General features: G+C 43.0%; 2 protein-coding genes across 2 annotated transcripts in view; one reads left to right on the top strand and one right to left on the bottom strand.

Moving 5' to 3' along the window:
* The window catches only part of Rnf32 (ring finger protein 32), a 31,952-nt gene extending 25,932 nt beyond the window's left edge, over positions 1-6,020 (top strand). The window contains exons 7-8 of the mRNA XM_051152224.1: positions 4,791-4,958; positions 5,719-6,020. Coding sequence (XP_051008181.1) covers positions 4,791-4,958; positions 5,719-5,967 — 417 coding nt within the window. The 3' untranslated portion in view covers positions 5,968-6,020. The remainder of the gene's footprint in view (positions 1-4,790; positions 4,959-5,718) is intronic.
* A 7,385-nt stretch (positions 6,021-13,405) lies between these two features.
* Lmbr1 (limb development membrane protein 1) overlaps positions 13,406-14,953 on the bottom strand; it is a 110,872-nt gene continuing 109,324 nt past the window's right edge. The window contains 1 exon segment of the mRNA XM_051152225.1: positions 13,406-13,558. Within this exon segment, the coding sequence (XP_051008182.1) occupies positions 13,473-13,558 (86 nt within the window). The 3' untranslated portion in view covers positions 13,406-13,472.

The following is a 14,953-nucleotide window of genomic DNA, read 5'->3' on the forward strand; positions in this document are numbered from 1 at the left end:
GTACTCAGCAGCCAGCCAAGAGAAAGGTGAGCAAACACCATGTCTGGGAAGCCCACTTAATGTCTCATGCTTCTTGAAGAGAGTGACCAGGTGTGGCAGGGAGAGCCCATGCTCCCCAACATGATTTTCTCAAGAGAGCCTCCCAGAGGAGACGGTGGTGTGCCGATCTTGAAAAGTCTCGAGCTAATGACAGCTATGTGAGGGATATGAATACTGTATTCCAAGTGACAGGATCAAGCCATGAAATGAAAACAAAATTTTTTAAAATACAATTTTCTCTTTTCTCTGGCCTTTTATATCGTTGTGATTTAATGTTTGGAGTAACATTGTAAGTTAATAGCACGAGTGTATCACTTAGCTTTAAACTGTATGGTGTCTGTTTAAGTACAGGTCTGAGGAAGCAGAGTTAACAGTTGCCTGCCTACACACATGCCCATCACTTCTCAGCAGAACAGCTGCAGTGCTATAGGAGCTACCTGCCTGGGCTGTGGCCACACTGCAATTCCAGAATTCTGTGTTTGTAACTCAGTCCTGCTCCTCACTGGCACATTACGTTGAGTATTGTATGACACTGTTCCTGGGAAGATGTGAACCAGTGTCTTATCACCCCAGAAAGGGAACCACCAACAGCAAGGACAGATAGCACAGAGGCCAACTTGGTGAACTAACGAGTTTATTGAGGTTACTTACAGGAGGATGGATGACTCAAAAGCAGATACATCACAGGAAGCCTACCACAGCATGGAGATGCTCTCCACATGACATGCTGGTAGTTAGACAAGTCACAGAGCTCCTCTTGTGAGCAGTCCTTACTGTTATATAATCTTTGGGGGAAGGAGCCTTTGTGAGTGCTCAGTTTCAGGGACCTGCAGAGACTGTGAGTTGTTTACTTCCTGAGTCTTAATGAGCTTCTTTCCAGGATGGAATTTCTACACACAGCACTAGGGTGGCTCCTGAACACCTTTTCCCAGAGAAAGGGCTCCAGCTGCCCTGGTCACCTTTTCCTTCTCCTTTCATTGAGAGTGTCTCACACAAATCACCAGGGGACAGGGAGGCAACGGCAGGCAGATCTCTGTGAGTTCAAGGCCAGCCTGGTCTACAAAGTGAGTCCAGGACAGCCAGGGGTGTTACACAGAGAAACCCTGTCTCAAAAAAACAAACAAACAAACAAACAAAAACAAACACAACAAAACAAAACAAAAAAACAGACAGACAAATGACAAGGGGAGAGGGTGTTGGTTGGCTCTACCTCATTATTAGAACTGAGAAGGAAAAGTGCATGAATATAAAGGACAAAGGGAAGAGCCTGAAGCGGCAAAGGAAAAGGATTTTCCAGATTTGAAGCAAATCCAGAACAAAGGCCCCTGAATATGACTTAAAAGTGGGGGTGAGGTGTGGTAATTGTTACACGTAGTAATGCTGTGGAAGACCTCAGGAACAGAGGAGCCTGACAAGCTGTTCAAAGAACAGCACCTGCACCACACAGAGAGATGTCTCAGACGTTCAGTATAAGCCAGAAGACTGGGCACCATCTAGGGGAAATGAAATGGCTCAGAATTCTATGTGAACTAAATGAAAAACTATAAGAACAGAGACAAAGAGAGACATGAGTTAAGATGGACAATGCTGTTATGACTCTAAAATGCTTTCTTAAGAGGAGCACTAAAGATTGCATTCCCTAAAGAAAGAAAATGGCCCTAGATGGGAAATCTATGTATAAGTGGTAAATACAGGGGAAAAGGTTGTCTCTTAGCCATTGAATCTGCCAAACAAGAATGGCAGTGTATCCCTAACAAGTTAAGACAGAGCTCTAGTGTTTGCAAGACTGGACCAGGAGATGATAGCTGAGTGAAAGCATGCAGAGGTCTTCGTGTGTTGGCTCAGAGGATAAAGAGCTGGTTAACTTCAGACTGTGATAACTTGAGTGTGCATCTATAGGGCTAGAGCTAAAAGAACAGAAAAGTTTTTCACCTTTAAGGTGACTAAAAGAAAAGCTAAACATAGAAATTTTTGGTGGAGAACAGAAGTTTGTTTTGTTTTTCACATGGGCACAGTGAGATGGCTTTGCAGGTAAAGGCATTTGCTGTGGAGCCTGATGATTGGAGTTCAACCCCCAGGACCTACATGGGAGGAGAGAACTGACTCCCAGGACTTGTGCTCTAATGTCCACACTAATGCCACTTAGCCTTGAGTCCTGGGAACAAGACAGGTCAGACCTGAGTTGGGGAACAGCATGTAAAATACCCCATTGTAGTCAAATGAAAATGGTGAGATGGTGTTTTGGACATATTAGGTGAGAAAAATAAATTTAGAAGACTTTCAAAGTGATTACTAGAAATTTTAGCATTGCACATATAGCTCCAACTGCCTTTCTGTCACACAGTGGCATAGTATAACTAACTCTTAGGTCATTCAGAAAATCCTCAAAGCAACTATATCATGGCAGGAAGCTTAGGTAATTGTATGTCATGTGTTGCTTTGCAGTGACTAGATAGACTCATTTTCTCCCAGCCTTTTCTCATATGATTCCTCAACAGCAGATGTTTTTCCTCTTGCTCAGAGAAATCCAGTCTTTATTACCTAATTGAAATCCAGGGAATGATTCTCTTTCCCAGCCCATCTGAGAGGCTGGCTTCTGGACCCTGCAGACCCTCTGTGACTGCACTACTACTACCCACCTGAGCATCCCTGCCAGTGTAATTGTTCCTAAAAACTCAAGGTGGCACTAACACAGTGCACAGTACTAGAAGCTAGTGATGCAGAGCCATGGTGACCAGATTCTAGGGCCTCACAACTAAGGTGGACACTCATCCTCGTCAGAGCCCCTCTCTTTCTATCTTAAACTAGACAGCAGATAAAGACTGGGTGTCACAAGTGAGTACCTGCTCTGAAGAACTTGGTCACAGTTTCTCTTCCTATCTAGAACAGATGGGCCCAGGAAGGCACCACTGGTTGAAGAGACCCACTTGCTAAGAACAAACAGGGCTAGGTTAGCTGATCTAGCTAATTATGAAGGTATCTGTAAAACGCAAAGTCATGTATGGTCGGAGAGTGCTTTTGTGCCTATCAGGCCCAGCCTCCATGAATACTGTAAAATTTGATTTTCTAAGCATATTAGTTATAATATGATGCTGTGTGAAGTAGTACCATCTAGTCAGTCATCTGTTTACATTTGAACTTCTGTCCAGAGGTAATTGTGAAGAATTCCCTACAATTATGTTTTAAGTAACTAAAACCACAACTACTATGACCTTTAAGTACTGGACCAATAATGTATGTTTTTAATAAATGGTGTACTAAAAATGTCATGAAAACTTAACAGAAAAATGAGTTGGGGAAGAACACCTAAAACCTATACAACTTTGTAAGCAAGACACTAACAACAACAACAATCACTTTGAGACAGGGTCTCATGTGCCTCAGGTTAGCCTCAAACTTTAATCCCTTGCCTCAAGTCCTCTGAATGCTAGGATTATAGGTGTGCACCAACATGCCTTCTTACTATCTTAATACAAATCCCACTAAGGTTTAAAAGTTATCTACTAAGTAATATAGTACTCATAAGACTTTTGAAATATGGCGGCAGCATCTTGACGGAAGGGCAGACACAGTGTCAAGCCTTTAACTCAGAGAATAAGAGATGGCACACAGATGGGTCAAGAACTGCTTCTTAACTGATGTGTATTTAATGGCAGTAGGTAAAGCTGGCAGGGGACTTGCCCAGGAACCTATAGAATGCTGCATCATACTCCACATTCCTAAGTGTGTGTACACTAGTTCACACCAGTGTGTATTCAAAGTGTTGGAGCCCTATAGATCCAGCAGCTCCTATTCATGCCATTAGGAGATGAGTGCAGGCCCTGCCACAGCCATTCAGCACCTAATGCCCAAGCTGTTTGTCCTAAGACCAATTGCTTTCCTAAATTGGTTGTGTGTGTAGCTTTATAGAAGAACTGGGTTTAGAGGAACACTAGAGACTTATTTAAGGTTGATACTGAGGTGGCATATGCTGCCTCTGTACTGACACTACCAGTGTAGAGTGTAACCTAAGTTCCAAGGCTCTGTTCTGCAGTGAAGGATCTTAGTTATCCATCTTGATTATCTGCGTCTGGAGGAAGATTTGTAAAGTCATTAGGCAAGAAGCGTTTCGAATTGTGACCCTAGAGCTTGATGAAAACAAAAACCAGAATGTCCCCCCTTTGCTTGATCTTCTCCTTTGCTTGCAATAAGGTCGTCAACAATCTGCAGCCACAGATTCACAGGAAGATGGCTGTGAGCCATGCCTAGAGCTAGCTCTAGTTCTCACATGCCTGGAAGCAGTGCCAAGAATTACACTGTGCTGTGTTAAGTCCTCAGCAAGATTCTAGTTCCTCCCTCCTGTCAGCCTTAGTCCCAGATGCATCCTTGCTAACTATAACAGAGGAAAAGGTATCTCCTAAAGTATCCCCGAAACTCTTAAGCTGGAATCCTGTGAGTTAGACCAACAAGATATATATTAGCAAGAGAAATGTATAAACACTTATTTAATAGTCTCCCGTGACATGGGCAACTTCTTACAGAAATAAGGACTTGTGTCTAAGCAGCAGTGAACCGGGCTCTCAATGATGAAGAGTGGCAAGTCCCCTAAAGGTGACAAAAAGAGACAACTGAGGACAGTGAAAACAGGCAGCTTGTGTGTGCGCTCAGAGAGGAGGGCAGGACCTGAGAGCTTCTGGAGAAGGGACGGCACATCCCTTCTTCAGGAGCCACTGCCCTGTCCCAGAAGCTCCACTCTGCGGCTCTGTTCTCAGTTCACAGAGATCAGCCAGCGAATCCTGTGCTCATACAACATCAACGTAGATGAGCTCTTCTCAGAAATCGACCTCTGCTTGGCTGTGAATCGCAGCATTCTTCAGCAGCTGGATGAAAGGTGTGGCCATGAGATCACTGAGGAGGACTGGGAGAAAATCCAAGTGCAGGTAGGCTTCAGACCAGCTTCCTTCCTGCTGCAGTCTCTGGTCTGTAAGGGAGGAGCCTTGCTGAGTTCTGCATGGACAGGGACACCTGGGCCTTTGCTATGAGCTCAGTGATGACCGTCAGGGTCCTTCGTTTTGAAATGTTAAGGCTCTAGTGCAGTGGTGAGTGCTGCGAACAATGAAAACCCCAAAGGGCAAGCCCAATGCTTCCTGCCCGCCTCCTGCCTCTGCAGCAGCCTCAGGAAGGACAGGGCTCTGTGGTAACTCAAAGCCAAGATGGAGGGGAAACTTGAAATAGTAAATTGGGGGTAAAAGAAAAAAAAAGGCTTAAAACAAAATTGGGAATGTTTTAAAACTTTCAACAGTACAGCCAAATGCTTAGCAATTTCCCACTGTTTTAAGACAAGGTTTCTTTGTAGCCCTCACTGTCCTGGAACTCACTCTCTAGGCAAGGCTGGCCTCCAACTCACAGAAATCCACCTGCCTCTGCCTCCTGAGTGCTGGGATTAAAGGCGTGCACCACCACACTTGGCATAATTTTCCACTTTTAATTAAGAGGCACTGTTTATTATTAATGTTCAGCAGTTCTAAAGTATTTTTATTACAATCCTATTACAATCTCTACATCTCACATCTTGATTATTTAAGATTTTCAGTGTACTGCCCATGTGTCTTGTGATAGTCCCTACTCTAAGTCTGAGTAACTGTGGAGTGTAATGGGAGGGTCTTCCTTTAACAAATCCGTGTCTGTTTTGTGCTACAGGCTGCTCACCGTGAGATCTATGAATGCTCCATCTGCCTGACTCCACTCTCCCTCCATGGTGACTGCCGACAAGCAGCTGTAGGGACCAGCAATCAACGTCCCCGAGAGACAGTCCTCCTGTCCTGTGCACACCTGTTCCACCATGCCTGCCTTCTGGCCTTGGAGGAGTTTTCTTTGGGAGACAATGTCCCTTTCCACATCTGTCCTCTCTGCCGCTCCAGCTACCAAAAGAAAATTCTTGAGTGCTGAATTCGTGTTCAGGAAGTTAAATCTAAAGTGAGAACAAGAAAGGGTTGAAAAGCCTACCCTGATTTTGGATGAACCGAGTGAGTTTTGGGTTGAGTACTACATTGCGGTCTGTTCTTTTTTACAATGTAGAAGAAATAAGGGCCTACCTAACTGTAGTCTTTATTACATAAAAAGAAGCTTATGTATTTCTGAGTTTAGTCACTTGAAATAAATGAGAAAGTTTTACTTAAAATGTAGCTAGTGTCTGGCCAACAGCCAGGAAACTGACACACTTATTCAATGCATAAGAATCTTCCTTTTTTTTTTATGTAGTAGATTAATATTATAGTTAAGTACTTTTAACATGTAAACTGAAAAAAAAAAAAACAGTGTATTCAACATCAAAACAAGGTGAATTAAATGTTAATGATGGTGTTGCAGATTCCTGTTGTCCATATATGAAACAACTGAAAAATCCCTGAAGCCACAGAATTCTTTGGTGTCGGTGTCACACTCTAATGCCAGACCTCACAAATGCTCTAGTCCCTGATATGAAACAGCGCAGCATTTGCTTATAACCAACTACATCTCTCAGTATACTTTGAGATCACCTGTGAATTACAATGTCTAGGAAGAGATGAGTGCTCTGTGAATAGTTGCTGCACTATATTACTTAAAAACTAAGAACACGAAAGAGAAAAATGTGTGTGCGTATCAGCACAGATATAGTTGTTTTTTGTTTTTGTTTTTGTTTCTTGGCAACACTTCAAACTCCAGGTTGGATACAGAGAGTGATGATGGTGCTAAGATTGGTGTGCACAGCTCAGACGGCCCCTGGCCACCGGAACAGATAAAGACCCATTCAACAGTGTTAGCAATATATGGCAATCAAGGCTGGGGTATCCAGCCCATAGACCCTTCAAACTCCCTGGCTCCTTTTATCCCAGGCATTTAAGTCTCCTTTGCCTCAGCCCACACCAGGGAATCTGCTTTCTTTGGGAGAAGAGCATGTTGAAGACTGCTGGGAGGCAGTGCCCATATGAAACAGTATCCCAGCCTGTGTGAGAAACAGATAGCAAGCAAAGGTACATGCCAGGGTTCAGAACTGCCCCCTACACAGTGTAAGAAGTATTTAAAACTCACTTTTCTAATTTTTTATCCTTTTAAATGGTTCTCTTTTGTTGGTTTATAAGATATGCATAGATATGTAATTTGTGAATTGCTACATATATATTAGATTATACTAAAATTTCTTAATGATTAGACATGCTGTTTCAACATTTGGAGGCTACTTTGAAGAATACTTTAAACATGTGGCAGAGACAAGCTGCATGTCAGAGAACCACTCTTCCATTCAGAAGACTCAGCTGCAGAGGTCTCTGTGTCTAATGGGGATGCAGCGAGTATTGCAGTAGTCTGAGTGCTCTGATGTTGGAGGGAGGCCGTGCACAAGCTGAGGTGGCAGTGCCATTCCCTGGAACCTGTCAATGTCCCCTGTGAGCTCCTCTGCTGATGTACTGACACAGGAATGGATGCCACTTGTTGGCAACAGGTCCTTGGATTGAAGAACACATCAGACATCAACTTCATTGGGGTTCTGATGGTAGTAAATATTCTAGCATTGAGAGCAGGGTCTCACCCATCTTGCAATAGTCAAGACAATACAGGTCCATTTCTTATGGAAAAGTGGCCTTTTGAGAGGACGGTGCAAACTTTTACCATCCCATCGTATCTTTAGTCAGGTGTCACATGGAAACCAATGCAGTGATTGGGATACCTCATGCCAGTAAGAAGGCTCAGAGGCCACAGAAGGCGCTGTCCCCCTCACTGTGGCCTCTTCCTCAGAGCAGTCTTTACTGTAATGAACTGCTCTCTGCTGTAGCTTAGCAGATATTTCAGCATTCTTGTAAGACAAACCCTGCTTCTCTCTGCCCACTCCCATGTTTACTTTAACCATACTTAGGAGGCTTGCATGCTCTGGATTGTAGGCAATTAGAAAGTCCTCCTCTTTCCCCACATGGTAGAGACATGAATTCTTACACACTTATACATTTTTATGGTTGCTGTTTCACAGGGCCTGCCTGAACCATCCCTAGGTGCACTGCTCACTAGCTCATAAACTAAGACACCACCAAAGCAGCACATTCTCAGGGCACTTGGGTCCAGAAGTGGTCCATGTGAGCCAACAGCAGCTGTTCTGAGCTTTTGCCCTCAGAGTAGAGAGAGCTCTAGAAGCCTATGATAAGCTGAGGTGGAGTCCAGCCTTAGGCTTTGTAGGGCTCTTTTCTTCCTTTCAATGTACATGAGACAGCCATATCATTGTTAAACTACAATGTTACATGGCCCTCTATTTGTTATTCTTACCACTCAAGACAGAGGTGATGGTTTAAGAACACATTATAGGTTTTTACTACCTTCCATTCCTACACAACGCTCAGTGTCTGGCCCTGGGGAACTCCTGTGCAGGGCTCATATCAACTTCTCAGGCTCTAGCTACTGAGTTCTGTCCTCGGCAGTGGAGCCGGAGCTGGACTTCCTAGGAGCTTCAAGAGTAAGCAAGGGCTTCAGGCAGTGTATGGCAAGGGCAGCACTCAAATGTAGCCACTGCTGTTATTTTCAAGCCCTAAGGCCTTGCAGGTTACAGCCATAAAACTGGTCTCCTCTTAGACCCACAGCATCTTACTGACATCTGCTTACTGAACTGCATTAAGCGTTGGCTTACTTAAAGAACAGAGGGGGTTCAGCATGGACAATGTCCACAGACAGGCAAACTAAGGTGGCTGCTCTCAATCCCAAGCTCCATCAACATACAGGAGTGATGCCACCAAGGTTTATCTGCTGTCTAAGGACTCTGAACAAGCCAATGGGAGTCATTGGAATCTGGATGACTTAGACTAACCTACTTCTTTACTCAAGAATGGGGCAACCTCAAACACCTTTAGTTTTTTTGGCTGCATTCCAAAGACAAGAAATGGAGGTGTGCATTTCCTGTTTGATGGGGTTCAGAGCTGTCCATGTATCAGGAAGGTTCGAACATTCACTTTCTGTCCCCATGCTCCTGCCTCACTTCACAGTCTCTCGTGTGAGTTCACAATAAGAAATATAAGACAAAATAACCTACCTTGTAGCATGACCCAGTGCAAGCCTGTGATAGAGGAGAGGTCGGACTCGGCAAACACTTAAGCTATGGGGACAAATAGGGGTCTCAGCAACATGGCTTGTGTCCTTTTAAGTTTCTGGGTATACTACTGGGTCCCAATATAATCACAGATGACCAAACAGACCACAAAAAAAAGGAAAGAAGGAAAGAAAAAAAAAAGAAAAAAGAAAAAATGCTGTAGGAGTTTATGTCCTTGGTTCCATGGTGTCATGTTTGCAGCAGGACTTTTCACAACAGGAAAAGACAACACTCAGAAAACCTTAGAGAACAAGTTTACCCAGCTGTTTTTCAAGTAGAAATTTACTTCCCATTTTGTACTAATAGGCCAGGAAATAGATTAGTTTGTGCCTTGTATTTTATATATATATATGTATATGTGTATATGTGTAATGTATAATATATAATGTTTATATGTATATAAACATTAGAAAATTCTAGCATGGTTCATAAGGGAAAAAATGTCACTGTTTTGTTAAATTCTTGTATGTGTTTTGGTATGTATGTAGACCACTTACAGAGGACATTCCTTTCTTACTGTGGGCTGAAGTGTGAAGCCACTGGTGTTCACAGACTGTGCACACTGCCAGCAAATGAGCCAGTGTGAACAGCACTTACATTCTGTAGAACTTTGGATTGAAGTTCAGTTCCTCTATGGAAGAAATGGGAAACACGTCTAATGAGATTGAATCAGTAAATAACATAAGATGCATTGTTTTCAACTGTTAATATGACTTTTGGGTTACAAAGAAATGTATCACTGATCCACAAGGGAAAGCAAGAGAGCATCTAGCTCCTCCTCTAACAGCCATCAGGAGAATCGGCATGCTATAACGAACAGAGAGGCAGCCAGGCAGTACTCCTGACTGTTGATGCTATCACTGAAGACTAAATATATGTTTATAGGTGCGAGGGCTTATAAACTAAGTACTGAACTTTAATTTCTAAGAATTTTAAGTACCTCATAGAAACAAGACTAACAGAAAATTTGAAAATATGTAACAAAAATTTACCAATGTAGCTAGACATTTGAAAAGTATCATGCCAGTTACTTACAGTTTAAAATCAACACCGCATATGTTCATATATTTAAAGATCCTATAACAATTCAAACATAGACTGAAACCGATGGGAATTTGTGCTACTGACCACAGGGATCATCTACTGCACCTGGCCAGAACAGAGGTGGCAACAATCACTGCTGCCACCAGGAGTACAAGCTTCAGCGCAGAGGCTGTGAGAAGCACACCCAACAGGCATCATTCTGATTCACCAGTCAGTCCCAGAGATGTATGACTGAAGGACCGGACAACTTCACCAGCTTCTCATATTTAGGCCAGACCTTATTTTACGACAGACAGACAGACAGACAGACAGACAGATATAGATAATGACTGATAGATATCTAAAACATATGCTAGAAAATCAATGTTACAATCTACAACATTTGTTATATCCCCTCATCAAGATCTATAACTAAAGTGCCTTGTACCCTTTTTGTTTAAATTGTATTAATTATTTTTATGTGTAGGAGTGATTTCCTGCAACATGTGCCTGCAGTGCCCATGGAGGCCTGAAAAAGATGTCATTGAGATCCTCTGGGACTAGAGTCACGGATGGCTGTGAGCCTCCATGTGGATGCTGGGAACCAAATCTTGGGTCCTCTGGAAGAGCAACCAGTGCTCTTAACCACTGAGCCATCTCTCCAGCCACTCCACCCTCAACCTTCATGCCCTTATTTTGTTTTGTTTTGTTTTTTGAGAAAGTTCACTATGTAGCCCTGGCTTGCCTGGAATCCCTATGTAAACTAGGCTGATCTGAGTTCACAGGGATCCTCCTGCCTCTTGAGTGCTAGGATTAAGGCAAACACTACCATGTCCAGTTTCATGCCCTTTTTGTTTTGGTTTGGTTTTTAAGACAGGGTTTCTCTGTGTAGCCTTGGCTGTCCTGGACTTGCTTTATAGACCAGGCTGGCCTCAAACTCACAGAGATCCGCCTGCCTCTGTCGTCCAAGTGCTGGGATTAAAGGTGTGCGCTACCACGCCTGCTTTAGCTTCATGCCCTTTTAAAGAGGAAATTCAAGGTGTGAGAACAAAAGGATTAACAGTCACTGGTGCAGCCTCATCCAGTTACAAATGAAATGCACTATGACTAGTGAGATGAGAACACCTGTTGGCAGAGCTATCTGCATTCCCTGTAAAACATCACTACAATGCAAGAATCCCATGAGTACCTGTCTTCGCGAACTCAGAAGGGAAGCCTCAGCATGCTGCTGTCCACTTGTAAAGTTCTCCTTCAGCCAGCCTCCAGCACATACCCATTGCAGTGACTGCACCTGGACTCAGTCCCTCTCTCCAGGAGAGGGACCAGTGACCCTTAAAGGATGGTAACCATGCAGTAGAACAACCACAGAGGGAGGGCCTAAGATCCAAATATCTCTAGCCAGTGTTTTAAAATTCATCATATATCTGACTAAGCTTGGTCACCTAAGCCTGGCTCCCATCTTCAAATTAAGAACTTCCAAATGAGCAAGTTTAGGACTGGCCAGTGAGATGGCTCAGCAGGTAAAGGTAGCGGAGTTACCAGTATACACATGGTGAAAGAAAAGAACTGACTCCTGAAAGTTGTCTTCAGATCTTTACTCATAAAACACACACACACACACACACACACACACACACACACACATGCACACACATACGCACATACACACACACACACATACGCACACACACACATACACACACACACAAAATAAAGTTGAGACAGACATTGAAAAGTTTAATATTGTATGAAATTTTCAAACACCTTACAGGTTAACCAGGAGCTGTGTGTCTGGTTGTACTGGCAAATGGTGTACACTGGAAGTGACTGCAGTAGGAAACTGCTCTCTGATGTCTCCTTCACTTGGTCTGCTCAAACGATAAACTTAAAGTTTCAATAAAAACCAGCCTGGCATTAATGCTAATGTAGGCAAAATGATGAGGGAAATTAGAAAGCAGTCAACTTGCACTGTGCTAATGCAGGAGCTCACATTCAGGACCCTACTAGTGCTCGCTGGCAGTATGCACGGAGTCACTCAGAGCCACAGCGCCAATGCTCCTTTTCCTTAAAACTAACCTGGGGTGTCAGGGAATGCCACGGTGGAAGTAAAAGAGTGTGCTCATGGCTTGAAACATACAGCTACATTTTCTTGTTTTCTAAGTTTAAAAAAAAAAATGTCAGATACAACCTTTTATATATTTCTCTGAAAGAAAGTAAATCCAACAATTTAAGAAAAAACGCTTTACTATTTTTTTCTGAACACAAACTCCATTTTTTTTTTTTTTTTTTTGTTTTTCCATCCATATAGTGCATATGAATATCGCTATATTTCTGTGAATCGTGTGCTACCTAGGGACAACGCATGCGCTCATTTTTTTAATCAGTAGACTCAGGAGTTGAGAAACCATCCCAACAATTACAACTAAACAACTGAGTAAGTATGAGCTCATATTGCACTGCACCTGCCTTTCCATGGAGAACCTGACCTTTAAGCCCTGGGTTTGACATTGGTAGCTGTCCTGGGGTGGAGACCTAAGATGAAATATATGAAAGCCACCAAAGCCTGTGGTACATGAAGAAGCAATCTCTGTCTATGGGTTCCACAGGCAAACAAGCACAGGTAGTGAATCAGTTTTTGAAAAATGGTTTTAAAAAGTAGATATACATATGGCCTATATGGCAAAGTCTACATTACAAGTGTATACAACCCTGGCACTGTACTGTGAAAAGTATTATCAGGCATATGCACACAACCTGTCCAAATCTACCATTACATATGCTTCCTACTGCAGCTTACCACAAAAAGATAGTCCCTGGGGCAGCCCACGAAGGCCCTGGTTTTAAAAGAATCTAGTATTTTCCACTAGCTCAAACTCTAAAGAAGATTCTGTACCATAAATTGCAAATTCTGCTTTTGGTTTTTAAGGAAATAGAAAATGCAGTTGTTACTAGTATGGCAGTTTCCAGGACTTCCTGAAGATGGTGTGGGGTACCAGGTGACTCTCAGGCAGGCTTCTGCCTGCACACCCAAAATTCCCACAAGAAGAAAGTCCACGTCTGCTTCCTCACACATCTTCACCTCTCATCCAGATAGCTCCCTGCTGTAGACATGCCGCTTTTCCTCAGTTTCTAGAAAAAGCTATAAGGTCAATAAGGAAATTCAAATGAGAAATAGATCAACAATGCCAAGTTCTCAGTGCCTATGAGAAGGTGGCGCTGGCAGGTGGGCCCAGACCCCACCACAAGCTGATCTGTGTGGGGGGGGAATGTCGTGAGTCAGGAGTCATTAGGACTTGCTGCAGAATGCTACCAAGGCAGCCAGGTCTCACAGTACTTTCTGATGCCCGTTGGCAGAAGGCTTTGTAGTTTCTGAATCCCTTGAGGTATCTGACAAGTGAAGTTTATGAAGTCCTGCAGAAAAAATAGGATAAGTGTGAGAACGAAGCATTGCTAAGGGACTGGGTGACCAGAAAAGACCTGTGTAGGTTGCAATGCTGGAGATCAAACCCAGGACCTCATCTATGGTAGGCAAGCACTCTAGCACTGAGCCACATTCCTGACCAAGAACTACACTTTCACCACAGAACACTTAAGTAGGTTCATTTGTTAAATTTGGGTATAACACAGGACTGATAAAACTGCAACACTCATCTGTAGACTTCTCCCAAAACAGTCCCTTGGTCAACACAACCGTCGTGGCCACTGTGCAGATGTTCTCTGAAAAGACCTGTTAGGGATGGATTAATAAATGAGACTTCAGATCTTGGACCACTTGAACCTATATTTAAAGAGGATCTTTTCTCTACAGGGAATTGCCCCCTAAATAATATACAAAAAGCTAATAGAAAACATTTGAAAAAGAAAGCAAACATCTCTTGAAAGTTTCACACATGTCTTAAAAACACCACTGTGTCTTATGGGTAGATTGCTGACATGACACAGTGGCCTCTGGCAGGTTGACTCATTACCTTAGCAGAAGGGCCACAGCAAGACGCCAACACTTATACACTACTGCCATCTCAGTTGTAGCTAAGTTGGAACCAATCTGAGGTCCTAGCTAAAAATCATGTTTCAACTAAACACGTGTCTGAGAGTTTCTGATTCCTGTGAAACCCAGGCACTAAAATTCATAAATTATCTGGTGTTTCCATTAAGATGTGGCTTTTTCATTTCAGGGCAATATTTCAATCAGCTATCCCCTCATAGTGCATGTTACAAACAAAATACACATGGAATAGTAACCTGGTGTTTTTTCTTCAAAGCTCATCCTTTTAAACATCAAAATCATAATGTCAGTGCTATAAGAAGGTTTATTGCTGCTCCTATAGTTTAAGCTATTTGAAATTAGGGCCTTAATGAATTTACTGATGCTGTCTCCTGAAACAACTAAAACCACAATCTATATGGAACAGAAGCATTCAAGTGGTGTCAGGCAAATTAGTGCTAGGGTTTCTTGTGGTTTTCCATAGGAAACCTTCTTTACTGCTATGGAGGTGGATGCCGCAAGCCTGGGCGATTTCTAGAGTGCTGCTCATGCTAAAGGATGAGGCCTGGACTATGTTCAGCATGAGTATAGGAGTGGTGCAGACAAGACATACGGCTTGGAGCAGGCTTTGATGCCACCACAATACAATGAAAACAAAACCCCTGTCCGGACTGTACCAAGAATGCTAACATTGTTTTTCATTTTTATTTGGTTTACTGGAGAGAATCATGGGTTGCTTGTATACTTAGAAAATCCAAGCTCCCATCCCCAAAAAGCTTCAAGTAAATAATAGTAAAATGGCCTTCGACACCAAGTCATTC

This window comes from Acomys russatus, chromosome 10 (assembly GCF_903995435.1).
Source record: "Acomys russatus chromosome 10, mAcoRus1.1, whole genome shotgun sequence".
NCBI classification, from domain to species: domain Eukaryota; kingdom Metazoa; phylum Chordata; class Mammalia; order Rodentia; family Muridae; genus Acomys; species Acomys russatus.